Genomic DNA, 13,170 nt, shown 5'->3' on the forward strand with positions numbered 1-13,170 from the left:
GAATAACCTTGATTCATAATCACAGCTTTCATGTGTCTTGGCATGCTCTCCACCAGTCTTTTACATTGCCGTTGGGCGACTGTATACTACTGTTGTGGCAAAAATGTAAGCAGCTCGACACGTTAAAAAAATTCTTCACTTTTGCGTGTGGCCCAAACAGAGAGGGAAGGGTGTGTTTCGCTAAACATCTGCATGAGTGTGGACACAGCCTAATTTAATCTTTGACATGACTCATGACTCTTAGACAGTGATTCTAATATCCAGGAGATCTCTGCTTTCAACCATCAACCATTCATTAGTTCTGGTCAAATAAGTGACTCTGAACCATTCATTAGTTCTGGTCAAATAAGTGTCTCTTCTCGGCACCATTCATTAGTTCTGGTCAAATAAGTGTCTTCTCTGCACCATTTGCACACAATGTCATCTGCCTTAATCTGAAACTCAAAAGCACAGGGGGTTGAATACTTGCGCAAGTAGAATATTTTAGTTTTCATTTAATTGTTTAAGCAGAAAAATCAAATATATTGCCTTTGGAAAAATATGTGTATCCTAAAATTACAAAAATGGTGATGACTTTCAGGGGGTTGCATACTTGCCATGGTATTTTAATGGCTCGTTGACATGTTATTTTAATGGATCGCTACTTGGTTTCAGTGGTTTGGCAATGGTTATTGTCCCTTTACCTTCAAATAAAACGTATTTCAATGATTCAAAATGTTTTTTTTTACACTATTTTTAACTTGTTGGAACAGGGGTGTGCATAAATTAAGCAAATATTATTGTATTTCATTTTAACATCAGCTCTGCTTAAATCAATGTCTTAGTGCAGATTTCCCCTGATCATTCAGTTTTTTCCCTCTCTAAATCTCATCTCACCACCTAGAGAAATAAAGAGGAGTAAAGAATAACAGCAGATGCATATAAATAATACCACATCGTGGCTTTTTTAAAACCAATTTTATATGAAAAACAAATCTGATGTAATTGATTCAATAACATATTGATGCAAATCTGATGTTACCTTACACTGACAAGTAAAAATGTAAAAAAAAAACTAAAATGACAATGCATGAATAGAACCACCCAGCTAAGTACGTTATAATCCAAGCACAGATGCTCCCTATAGGCTCATTATGCTTCTTAGGCCACTGGCAATCACAGAAATCCACCCAGTACTGTTACTCAGATCTGAAGAAAGGATGGCAATCACAGATTGGGAAATCATATTGAAATAACAAAGTTATTGAGAAAGGTACAGTGTTGTCTCCGGTCTTCCACTCGGCTCTTACCCTTTTTAGGATCAACCCTTTCAAACTGGAGCTGCACTACTTAACACTAAGAAAATCTTAGGACAAATGATGGAATTTCACAACATTTTACTTGTGGGGTCTGCAAGTGTTCTCATGAAGAAATGGATTCAATACCATGAAACAATTTTCAATTTAAACAAGGCAGACTATAACATAGGCGTTAGCATGGAAAATGGGCATTTACTTTTAACAACTTACTCACATGTACCTTTCAGTAAAAAAAAAAACCTCACCTAAACCTATGAAATTCCCCCATTTCCTGATACAAAACAAAGTGTCCTTGGAGGACAGTTTCACTTCTTTCGAAGCATCTGGGCAAAGTCAGCGTTGGACATGGGCTTGATCTGTGTGACTGCCGGCGGGCCGGGGGCGGTTCCATTGGCTGCTTTAGACCCTGACGCTGCCTGTCGGAGCAGAGAGCGGGGCACAAGGGAGAGCTGTGTGCGTCCTCTCCCCCTCCTGTTGGACAAGCAACATGTCACTCATTGGTTCAGGTTAACAGTGATTCTGACTCAAGTCTGAAGCACAAATGAATGAGTGAGCTGAAGCACAACGAATGAATGAGCTAGCGAGTATGTAGCTACCAATGGCTGCCTACAATAACTCATGTTTATGTAAAGCCTGTCTCAAATCTCATTTTTGTTATATATTTTAAAACTGAATTTATTCTGTATGTATAGATTTTCCCCCGCTTGTTGAAATGATACTGTAAACTCATTTCATCTAAGACTATATACAACTTAAACACATGATTTGTCAAATGCTTAATTGACACAATGTGTGCTGCTGTGGGCTGCACACACAAACATGACACAATCACCTGAGGAAAGAAAAAGCTGTTTGCCAATTGGAATGTGAATCATCAAGATGTTGTATATTCAAATGAACTGAATTGAGACTTACGCTCCAAATGGCTGCTGTGGTGGCATATTTCTGGCTGGTTTCCCCGAGGGAGCCTCAGTGTTTCTTCCAGGTGGATTACTGATGGCTACGGAGATGGTATAGTCCTGAAAGACAGTTCCATCCATCTTGAGAACAGCCTGTGACGCCTCTGCCTCATTGGCAAACTCCACATACGCCAATCCCTGCAGGTAAACCATCATCTCACAGTCAGATAGAGCCAGTGATCTCAACCATCCCTGCAGTTAAACCATCATCTCACAGTCAGATAGAGCCAGTGATCTCAACCATCCCTGCAGGTAAACCATCATCTCACAGTCAGATAGAGCCAGTGATCTCAACCATCCCTGCAGTTAAACCATCATCTCACAGTCAGATAGAGCCAGTGATCTCAACCATCCCTGCAGGTAAACCATCATCTCACAGTCAGATAGAGCCAGTGATCTCAACCATCCCTGCAGGTAAACCATCATCTCACAGTCAGATAGAGCCAGTGATCTCAACCATCCCTGCAGGTAAACCATCATCTCACAGTCAGATAGAGCCAGTGATCTCAACCATCCCTGCAGGTAAACCATCATCTCACAGTAAGATAGAGCCACTGATCTCAACCACGACCAATTCTTCAAAAACTGCATGCATCTCGTCCAGGCATAAATGGGTAATTGCACAGTCAGTTAGCATTTGGTTAGCTTAGCTGCACTTTAGTACAGTACTACTTAAAGCAGACGTTTAACTAGTTTTATTCTGGTTAAAGGTTGTTGATATTTGAGCTCAACAGCCAGACAAATGACACCCCTCCATTCATTGCTTTCCGTGCTCCAGAATCAAACAGTTGATTGGCTGCAATAGTGTATGGCTTGGTCCTCAGAACCTTGCTTATCTTCTCATACAGTACAAAAACATGTGAGTTAAGTCTAGGAGACAGAAATACTGTCCTGCCCACACAAAGCCACGTGCCCAAAATGTATTTATCCCTCTGGATCTTAGCGCTGCTTTCAACACTATAGACGGCTATATGCTCCTACAGAGACTTGAGTACCATACCATGTAGGCAGCAAGTGTCATGTACCCGCCTGGCTTCAGTCTTACTTCTCTGACCATTGATGGTTTGTACATGTCCATAATGTACCATCCAGCCATGCAAAGGTTAGCTGTAGTCTCTCCTCCTGATCTACTTGTAGAAACACTTGGCCAACACATACCTACCCCCACCACAATGCCTACACCTACTCACCCCCACCACACAGCCAACACATACCCACCCCCACCACAAAGGTTAAGGCTTGGTTTGAGAGTCCACTATGTGAAACCCTTAGTATACAGAATACATGTACAGAGTTGCATTCAGCCTGTCCATACCTTGGGTTTGCCAGAACGGTTGGTGACCAGTCGAATGGCCTTTATTGTGCCGTGTGGTTTGCTCAACTCCTCCAGCTGCCCCTGGGTGCAGGTGTAGGCCAGGCCGGAGATGAAGATCTTGTGCTTCTCCAGTGATGTGTTGTATTTGAACACCTTGCAGCACCAAAAGACGTGATTGTTAATCAGCAAAGATCACATGTGTGTTTCTAGCCAACATGACATTAATCTGGTATGATTCATTAAGAACTAAAAAGTATATAAAGAATAACTACAAAGAGCTACAGAGCTCTAATATGATTCATTAAGAACTATAAAGTATATAAACTACTACAGAGCCCTTATATGAATCTAAACTATGAATCTCATGCTACAAAGAGCTGAAATTAACCTTTTTTTTAACCGGGTCAAATCATCTACATTCTCTTGTAGTATAAACTAGGTATATAAAATGTATAAAAGTAACTGAATTTGTATTTCCTGAAGGAAATACCAGAGCTCGCAAAGCAAAATAAATATTATATGTTAAATATTAAGTAAAAGATCAGGACATGTATTGCAATCCAAGGCATGCAACGAGACACAGAGGAGAAGGAAGAGGAAGAGGGGAATGGGAGACAGAGAGGGAGGGAGGGCAAAGAGGAAGAGGGGAATGGGAGACAGAGAGGGAGGGAGGGCAAAGAGGAAGAGGGGAATGGGAGACAGAGAGAGAGGGAGGGAGTAAAACTCTTTGCTTCATAGGTTGGAGCTTAAACAAGGCAAGACAGAGAAAAAGCGATTAGAATAGAATAGAATAAAGCTTGAAGCCAGTGAAGAGGAAAGGGAGATCAAATAGACCAGGGGTTGGCAATTCAAATCCTAATGGGTCCAGTTTAAAAAAAAATCCTCAAGCTTGGGTCCGGGGGTCTATCACACATTTTTTATGACCTTTGTTTTCACTGATATAGGACTGCATGTGTTTTATGTACCAACAGTCAAGGTGTGCATTATGATTCAGAGGCATATTTAGCCAATATAAGTACTTTATAAGCGCTAGTAGTATCAGTGTCTGTTTGGTCAACAACTGACTATCAGATCAAATTAAGGTCTTCATTTCAAGCTTTTTTATCCTGACCCAAAATCCATGCTACTCGGAATGAACACTCGTTTGCTCGTTGTTGGGCAGTGAATTAATCAGTCAACATGTTTGTAGATCGGGCATAGGCTACTGGGCTTTAAGATTGTTTATTTTTTGTGCACGCACTTCGGATTTGAGAGGGCAATTTATATCGTATTTATTTGTGCTTCATTTCGTAGTGGCGTTTTACATTGCTGCTTTTGACGAGTGCCACCGTCTCGGAGCATATCAGTCACACAGGCTTAGAGCTGCACGCAGGCAGAAAAAACATGAATAAGTCTGTCCACTCCTCTTTAAAAGCTCTGTTCTCACTATCTACCTTTCTCTTCTTAGAGCACGCCACCTTTCTCTTGAACTGCAATGAAGCTTTCTCTCTCTTTTGCAGCGCTTGCGTGCCGTGCATCAGTCCCACAGCTCGCAGCTTTGACAGCGAGCACGTGCTGCGTATAGGCTATCATCTGATTGGCTACTGGCATTATAAGGTTTAAACAAAAACATAGCCTACCATAAAGTTATAGTTAATTTAATTTATTATACGGCTCTTCAGAATGTTCCAAAAAGTACCATTGATTTGACTGGGCCATCCCTACGTCATAGGTCACATTAATTCCTGCTAACATACCGCTGCGAAAAGATAATGACCGCTGTCATTGGCAACGGGTTTTGTGCTTCTAATTCACATCTTTCATATCATTCCGCCAGAAGTCCAGTCATTTTAACGCAACAGTAGACAGTAATTTGAAGTCAGCAAGTAATGGGTTGCTATGCAACACCTAAAACTTCAAAGTTCTATTTGCTTGAAGAACTATTTATTTCTAAACGGGACTCATGAAACGGCAACTAAATCATTAAAAAGAGGTATGTTGGAGGAATTTCTTCTATCGTTTTTGGCAAGTAACCGTATAATAAGCGGGATAATGTATTGTCCGTCGGTCATTCTCCAAAAATACATTATCCCTTACGTATTTAACGGGTTTATAAAAGTCACCCAAGCATCAGTTGTTAAAATCGCTGGGTCAAAATTATATATAAAAAAAAAAAATCGCATTATTAATTTCATTGTTGTGTTTCGGTCCGGAGAGGCCGTCAGTTGGGTCCGGACCCGGACCGTGTCAGGGGCGGAGATCCCGGGGGGGACGCCGTTGCCCCCCCCCCCCCCCCAACAAAATTAAAAAAATATATTGTCAGGTCACCGGAGTCGGGATGCGAACCCGGGTCGCTGGCGTAGCAACCAACACTTAACCCAGTGTGCTATTGATTCTACAGTCTTAATTTAAACAAATAAAACAATAATAAATACGAGAATATGTCTACATTCATTGTTTCCATCAGGTCCGCTTCACCTGCTCTCTCTCACCTGCTCTCTCTCACCTGCTCTCTCTCTCTGACAGCCGGTCAGTCATTTCCCTACTTTCACTGGATAAAGGCATTTCCCATGAGGCTTTGCTCCGACCATCCTACATTAATTTATGAACAAAAAAACGAATTAAATCGCTGGCCAATTTATATTTTTGGTCATGAAAGTTATGTAAAGTCTGAATAAAAAGAATTAGATCAAGGTAGGAGGCTTAGCAAAAATCAGTAGGCTGGATTAATGAAAGTGAGTTTATCTCACCATAAGTGAGATGTTGTGAGACAACAAGTGCTATATATATATTGGTTGGACCACCTCGTTTCATATCTAGGACTTCTTGGAGATTATCACGGGAACTTGACCTGATTATATTCGTTTTAACTCAATGGACGGCTCATGGACTCCACACGGCTGCGCAGGGCACTAGAGAAGACCTTAATTTGCATGCAGCTGAATTCCTCCTTGAAGAGCCTTGGTATGCGTTTGAACTTTCAACATTATTTGTCTGTGAGTAGATGTTGTGTGTAAGGACATGTATTGCCGTTTAGAGAATTAAAAACTGACGTTGAATTTCTGTTTGTCACTGTTATTAGAGAATGTTATTAGAGAATAAGTTATGCTAGCTCTCGTGACAGCAATTTTTTTCATGTCCCCCCCACGGAATTACTCTCTGAAATGTTCCCATGTATTGTCCCCCCCTGCAATGAAATGGGATCTCCGCCCCTGACCGCGGTCCGCCTATTGCCGACCCCCGAAATAGACTGATAAACAGGGTGAGAGCATGTTGGAGAGAAGAGTGAAGTGATTGACTTCATATATTTGAGTAACAAAGAGAAGAGATGATACAGAAGAGGGATAAAAGAGTAGAGTTGGCAAGAAGGAGAGAAAAGAAGAGTGATACTGAGAGATGGACAGTGTGAAAAAGAGGAGTTGGAGAGGGTAGACAGAGATATAGATAGATATATAGAAAACAACAGTGATGGGAGGGGGGGAGAGAGAGAATGAGTGAATTTAGGAAAAAGGGGGAGGGAGGGAGGAGAGGGGTAGAATGATCGATGGATAGAGTGGAAGACAGATATGACATGGAAGAAGGAAAAGAAGATGGAAGGGAGGATGGATGACTTTAAAGCCAGAAAAGGCTGACATGAAAAAAATTAAAAAATAATAAACTCTAACCCTAGAGTGGGATAATTAATGGACAATTAATAAAAAGAAAAAAGGTAAGAAGAGTGAAGAAGAATCAGGGTGAAGAGTAAGAGAGGAAAGATAGAAAGTAGTAGAGGACATGGAGTGACAGAGAGACGAAGTGCACAGTGTTATACAGTTAGTTTTGACTAAAATAACTGTTTCCAGTTCTATTAACAGGGACAGAGAGAAAGGGAGCCTTCATATAGTGGCAGGTGTCAGTGAAACAAAGGTGAATGACAGTTAAATCACCCTATCATGAAATCACCATTTTCTAAATACATTTTTATACGATCCAATACATGCACATACCTTGACTTGGTCTTGGTTCTTCTTCTTGTCTATGCTTGGTGATACAAACATTGGCCTCCCATCAATCTCCTTCCGGTCTAGCTTCAGGGCCTCAGTGACAGCGAGTGTGTCCTGGAACTGCACATAGCAGTAACCTCGAAATGTTCCCTGGTTTGAGAAAATCGGTCGAACCTCCTTGACAGTGCCACAGGTCTGGAAGACAGTTCTGAGTTGTTCCTCTGGATCTTGTAAGGTGAAAGCCAGGTTGCTGATAAACACACAGCACCCGTCATCCCACTTCTCCTGCGATGCCTCTGGTTGCCCATGCTGGTTCCTGTTGCCTGTTCCAGGTTTACCTGGGTGTTTATGACGGGGTTCTTCATGTCCAAAGTGTCCAGCCTCAGTGTCTCCACCCTCTGTGTCACCACCTCCACGATGACGCTTAGGGGGGAACTCTGAAATGAAGCGCCAGTTAATTGAATGATAAGATAGTTAGATTTTCAAGTGTGCTGCACAACACGTCAGTTTACTACTGAATTGTGAGAAATACTTAGAATCAAAGGAAAATGAAATAGACAAGATGAATACTATTGTAAGATGATGTTGACCACACAGGCGTCAAGGGCAGCAAGGCATCAGAATAACCTTTGGTTAGGTCTCTAGGTCACTTAATACTGAAACCCAGTGATGAAAAGTAATACCAGGGTATACAGGAGGTGTTCTGTGACAGCATTTGACAGAGGTGTGAAATATTTTGCGTCAACGTATTTTTTGCGTCGAAGTAATCGATGACGTCGACGCGTCGTCCCAGCCCTAGTCGAAATGCATCGATAATCGTTTTATCGGATTCAAATTGATAATCGATAAAAATGATAATTGCATTTCAACATAAAATGGATGTGTAAAAAAAACGATTATCAATTCTAAAACATTTGAGTGTGCTACTCAGAGTCTTTGCTACACTCCTACTTTGTGTTTGATAATTAAAGAAAATCAACAGATGAATTACCTTCTCTATTTTTTTTTTTAGAGAAAAAGCTTTTCCTTGCCACAATTTTGACTTTCTATGAACAATCCAATAATCGATGCAGCTTGCATTTCAACATAAAATGGATGTGTAAAAAAAAAATAATTACAAAATCACATTAATCGATTCTGAATTTTTCTGAATCGAGAGAGAATCGAGAAAAATCGAATAATTGATTTTTTTCCCCCACCCCTACCCAGAGGTGTTTAGACCCAGAGGTGTTTAGAACGAGAAGGGAAGTTTACAAAGGTGTTTAAAACCAGAGGTGTTTAGAACCAGAAGGGAGGTTTACAAAAGGTGTTTAGAACCAGAGGTGTTTAGAACCAGAAGGGAGGTTTACAAAGATGTTTAGAACCAGAGGTGTTTAGAACCAGAAGGGCATTCCTGGCATCTCACAAACTTGACAGGACAGCCACTGGACACAGGACACTGGACTACACAAGAGATACCGGCCTACAAAGGTTATTGGGCTATTACAAAAGATCAATCTTTGGGTCATCAAATTGGTTTTGGGAGTGTGTTTACAGTAACTGCAGCCTGGTCTAGGTTTGGGGAGGCTCAATATCAAATTCTTTCATAGGCCCCAAATGTCTAGTAGTACCCCTGAGCCAGCTGTGAACACTCCCTGTAGTCCACGCTTAGTTGTGCAGATTTCTCCTTCATTTGAGATCATTTGGAAAAAGTCAGTGCAATTATCGGAATAGGGAGGCTTGAAGGTTTCTGTCAAAGTCATCATGACATCTGTATGACAGTGCCACACAGCTTCAATTGAGATCCAAGATCAGCCTCTCACCTGATCCCTCATTGATATTTTTCCTCTTTGCAGTGTGCTTGCTTTTCTGACTATTTTTCAGAGTGTTCTTGTCGGCCTTGACTCTTCTCCGGTCTTCTGCTTTTCCCTCCTCATGTTGCACCTGTTTGGCCTCTTTTTCTGCTGCCTGGATATCAAAAACAAAAAGAGGAGTTGTCAACACAGAAAAAAATATCGAGAAAATAACAGAGGCAAGAAAGAGAAAATGGCTGAGATAACCCTCAAATTTACGTTGCTAAAAATGTGACTTTTTAACTTTAGATTTGGTACTTTGTTAATATTGACGTGCTCTGATACTTAAATTTAAACCATGGTTCCAAAGTCATTTATTTTTTCAGCACAACCTTGAGTACAATATTATGTTAGTATTTACATGTGTGCATGCCATATCTGTACTGCTCTCTGAAATAACCATCAAATGCAAATGTTTTTTTGTTTGTTTTACGTCTGCTGAAATATGAACAAACAATAGTAGAGGGATGTTTTGGCCACTTAAGGTGATTCTCTAAGGTCTTGGATATGTTATAAGCATACCAGCATGGATATCATCTCATCATTTATGGCCTGGCCATTGAGGTATCAAAAGTAACAATGGCTATCGCTGATACTGACAACCAACTGATAACTACATTTTAACTCAGCAATCTGTTTGCGTAGGTTTTCAACAGCTGTTGTTTCGCCTTATTTTCACAGATTTTGCAAAAACCCATTACATTTTCCATAGGGATATTTCTTTGGAACCCTAAGAACTACAAACTTCCGGGTGGACTCCAATACTCTACTTCAGGTGCACCTAGCATGCTGTGGCAGTGGAATAGACGCCATTCTCCCTATTACAAGTCAGTGTACCAACAAAATGATTTCAAAGCTGTTAATTTGAAAGTAAAATGGTTACATAATATTGCTTTAAGCATAACTCTTCTATGGATTGTCATGAAGTTGAATTCCCCTAATATAATAACAATCTAAATCCATACAGTCACCACTACCAGCATGTGTGAGTACAATTGCTTAAAGGAAAATATTCTATCTCTGTAAGAAACATATTCAGACCGTGTATTATGAGGCTACAAACTTTCAATTTTTTTGTTTATTTTACATCCAAAGCTTCAGTTGAGACCAACTTGTTGATTATTAAGTATGTACCAAGAATAAATGACATTCAGTGAGAAGAAATTGGCAAATACAGGCCTAATAAATGATCAATGATGTTTAATGCTGACCTTATGGGGCACTTCTCCATTAACCCATAACTTATATGTGTGTGTATAACACACGTTCCCTAAACTGATCCATTAACACATAACTTATATGTGTGTGTATAACACACGTTCCCTAAACTGATCCATTAACACATAACTAATGTGTGTGTGTATAACACACGTTCCCTAAACTGATCCATTAACACATAACTAATATGTGTGTGTATAACACATGTTATGTTATGTTGGCACTCTGAGATTCTTCTGAATGAAGAGTGCGTTACAAATTAAATTAATTATTATTTGTATTATGTTCCCTAAACTGTAGGGACCGTAATCGACTGTTTCAATGAGGTCAGCAATAACAAAGCTACTGCGCATAGCCATCCCTGATTCCTGACTAATTAGGTATGTATACAGTCCAAGGCACTTTGATCTCAGCACTACAACTCTGCACAGATGACATCAATTGCCAAATGTTTGGGTGAAATGGTCAGTGATGATTATAATTTAGTTTAATTGACTGGTTTTAAATGAAAAATTGATTACAGAGCATGGATTAACGATTTGAAGCGGAAAAAGGCTAATTTCTTACTCTGGCTCTCTGCTCAGTGACCCTGGAGAGTTTGCCCTCGGTCTTCTGCACTGCAGTATCCCAGTCCTCCAAAGAACCTGAGGCAAAGTGGAAACACTCTGTGAGAAGTATGGCCTGGAAATCAATCAATTGATTAATACATCCAAACTTCAGGGTAGCATACATGTGCTTGTAAAGCCGCCAACAACAATGTCCATTAGGTTATTTATTAACGGCCCATCTATTTCCTTGGTCCTTGTTCCATCTTTCCCCAACTTGCTCTCCTTTAAAGCTGTAATCACTGTTCTAGTCAACATAATATAACGGGCAGTTGTAAGCTTCACAGTAATGTAAACACCTAACCTACTGAAGGTAGGGGCCAGGTTCAGGCATTTTCAAAGAGTTTCAGTTGCTTCTTTCATTAGGATAATGAAATGACCACTATCACTTATTTCCCCATGGAGGTGATATCAGAAAGTTAGAGTTGGAAGGATAATGCCCTTTATACACTGAATATGCCAAGTAATTATCACACCGTCAAAAGTGCAATACTACAATCCATAAATAAGAAACAATTATGTTTTTTTTTTCTGTCCAAAGAATTCAAGTGGAGTCTGGGCCAGATATTCAAACACAGCCCATGAGCCTGACCTTTCCCCCCACTCTCTGTCAGTCAGACAGTCAATAATGTCCACCATGGCCTACCTCTTGATGCATGTGCCTCAGAATAATGTCAGACAATGAGAGCTCTCTGTGGGCGATTTTCCAATTAGGTGATTCTACTAGGGACTCGAATTCAGGTAACGTTACATGAAGAGTAGGGAGAGTACTTTAATACACCGTGTAAGTAGCCTAAAAGTGCACACTAGAAAAAAAAAAGAAAATACTAATTTGTGTTCACAAAAGTTCTACCTAACAAACACCCATTTCATTGAAAAGAACATTTCGAATAGCGTTTGCCAACGTAAAACACTAACAAATATTTCCCTCCACAAATTATCTTAAGCTGGATCAAATAGTAGATCAAAGGTCCATTATGTCTGAAGAATCGACAAGCTTTGCAAGATCATCTCTCTGGTCCCTTATGATGTGCGTTCCGAGTGGACAAAAGCTCTGTTACATTTTAGTCCTTAGTCTCCTTTATCCTGCATTGAAAGGTTTTTCCCCACATGGGGTCCATACCCCCGGCTTTCCTGGGCATCCCTAAACAATTCTGTGTGGTGACATCAGACTCCACCTTAAGAGCATCCACACATGAACAACCTTTTGTTCTCCTTCATTGCTTCCCAGTGTTTTGAAATAAATAACAGGTTCCAGGGCACTTACCTTCCACCCTTTCAAAGGTCAGTAGAACCTCGCACACATGCTCTGGGTAGTCAGAGGTGCACTGCACTGCTCTGTGAAGGGCTTTCCTACAGTGAAATGAGTCGCCATAGGATCTGGAAGCACAAACAGAAAGAGTTACTCTAAATACCAAAACACAGGCAGTCAGGTTTCAGAGCTCACCAGATCATTGAGACAACTCACGTTAAAATTGTCAACAATATTTTACTTGCATCTGACAATGAATGGCTTGCAATATGGGTATTGGTTGGGGAATGTGAAGTATAAAAAAAAGATACGAAAAAATTTCAGTGTGGATTTTAAGGTGTGATTTACTAGCATTTCAGTTTCTAAATATAGTCCAATCTGATCTTCTACACATCGTAAGTTTACACCAAATGTTTAGGTGATTTAATATTCTTCATTCCATCTTTCTGTGATCTGGTGATTTTCGCCAAGAGTTGCACATTTATAAGTCCCCAGATTCTGCTGCTAGCAACAGGATTATGTAATTCTCTTCACTGCATAATCAGACATGACTATTGTGCAATCACTTTCCTACAATAATAAATTGATCATGCAACCCTGAGGTTGAAACATGTATCATCTCATGCATTGTTGTGAAATTACACCTTTAACTGACTATGAGGTTCATAAACAGAGCTGGCTATTTGGTATTGTTTGGCATGAACTTGGAATACAATACTAAAGCTATAC

General features: G+C 40.3%; 1 protein-coding gene across 1 annotated transcript in view; it reads right to left on the minus strand.

Annotated features, from left to right (window-relative positions):
- Positions 1–1,037: 1,037 nt before the first annotated feature.
- The window catches only part of sart3 (spliceosome associated factor 3, U4/U6 recycling protein), a 42,881-nt gene continuing 30,748 nt past the window's right edge, over positions 1,038–13,170 (minus strand). The window contains exons 13-19 of the mRNA XM_080853438.1: positions 12,457–12,569; positions 11,152–11,228; positions 9,337–9,481; positions 7,538–7,971; positions 3,573–3,725; positions 2,214–2,395; positions 1,038–1,769 (exon numbers count right to left, since the gene is read on the minus strand). Of these exons, the coding sequence (XP_080709564.1) occupies positions 1,604–1,769; positions 2,214–2,395; positions 3,573–3,725; positions 7,538–7,971; positions 9,337–9,481; positions 11,152–11,228; positions 12,457–12,569 (1,270 nt within the window). The 3' untranslated portion in view covers positions 1,038–1,603. The remainder of the gene's footprint in view (positions 1,770–2,213; positions 2,396–3,572; positions 3,726–7,537; positions 7,972–9,336; positions 9,482–11,151; positions 11,229–12,456; positions 12,570–13,170) is intronic.

Source organism: Sprattus sprattus (genome assembly GCF_963457725.1).
Source record: "Sprattus sprattus genome assembly, chromosome: 16".
NCBI classification, from domain to species: Eukaryota; Metazoa; Chordata; class Actinopteri; order Clupeiformes; family Clupeidae; genus Sprattus; species Sprattus sprattus.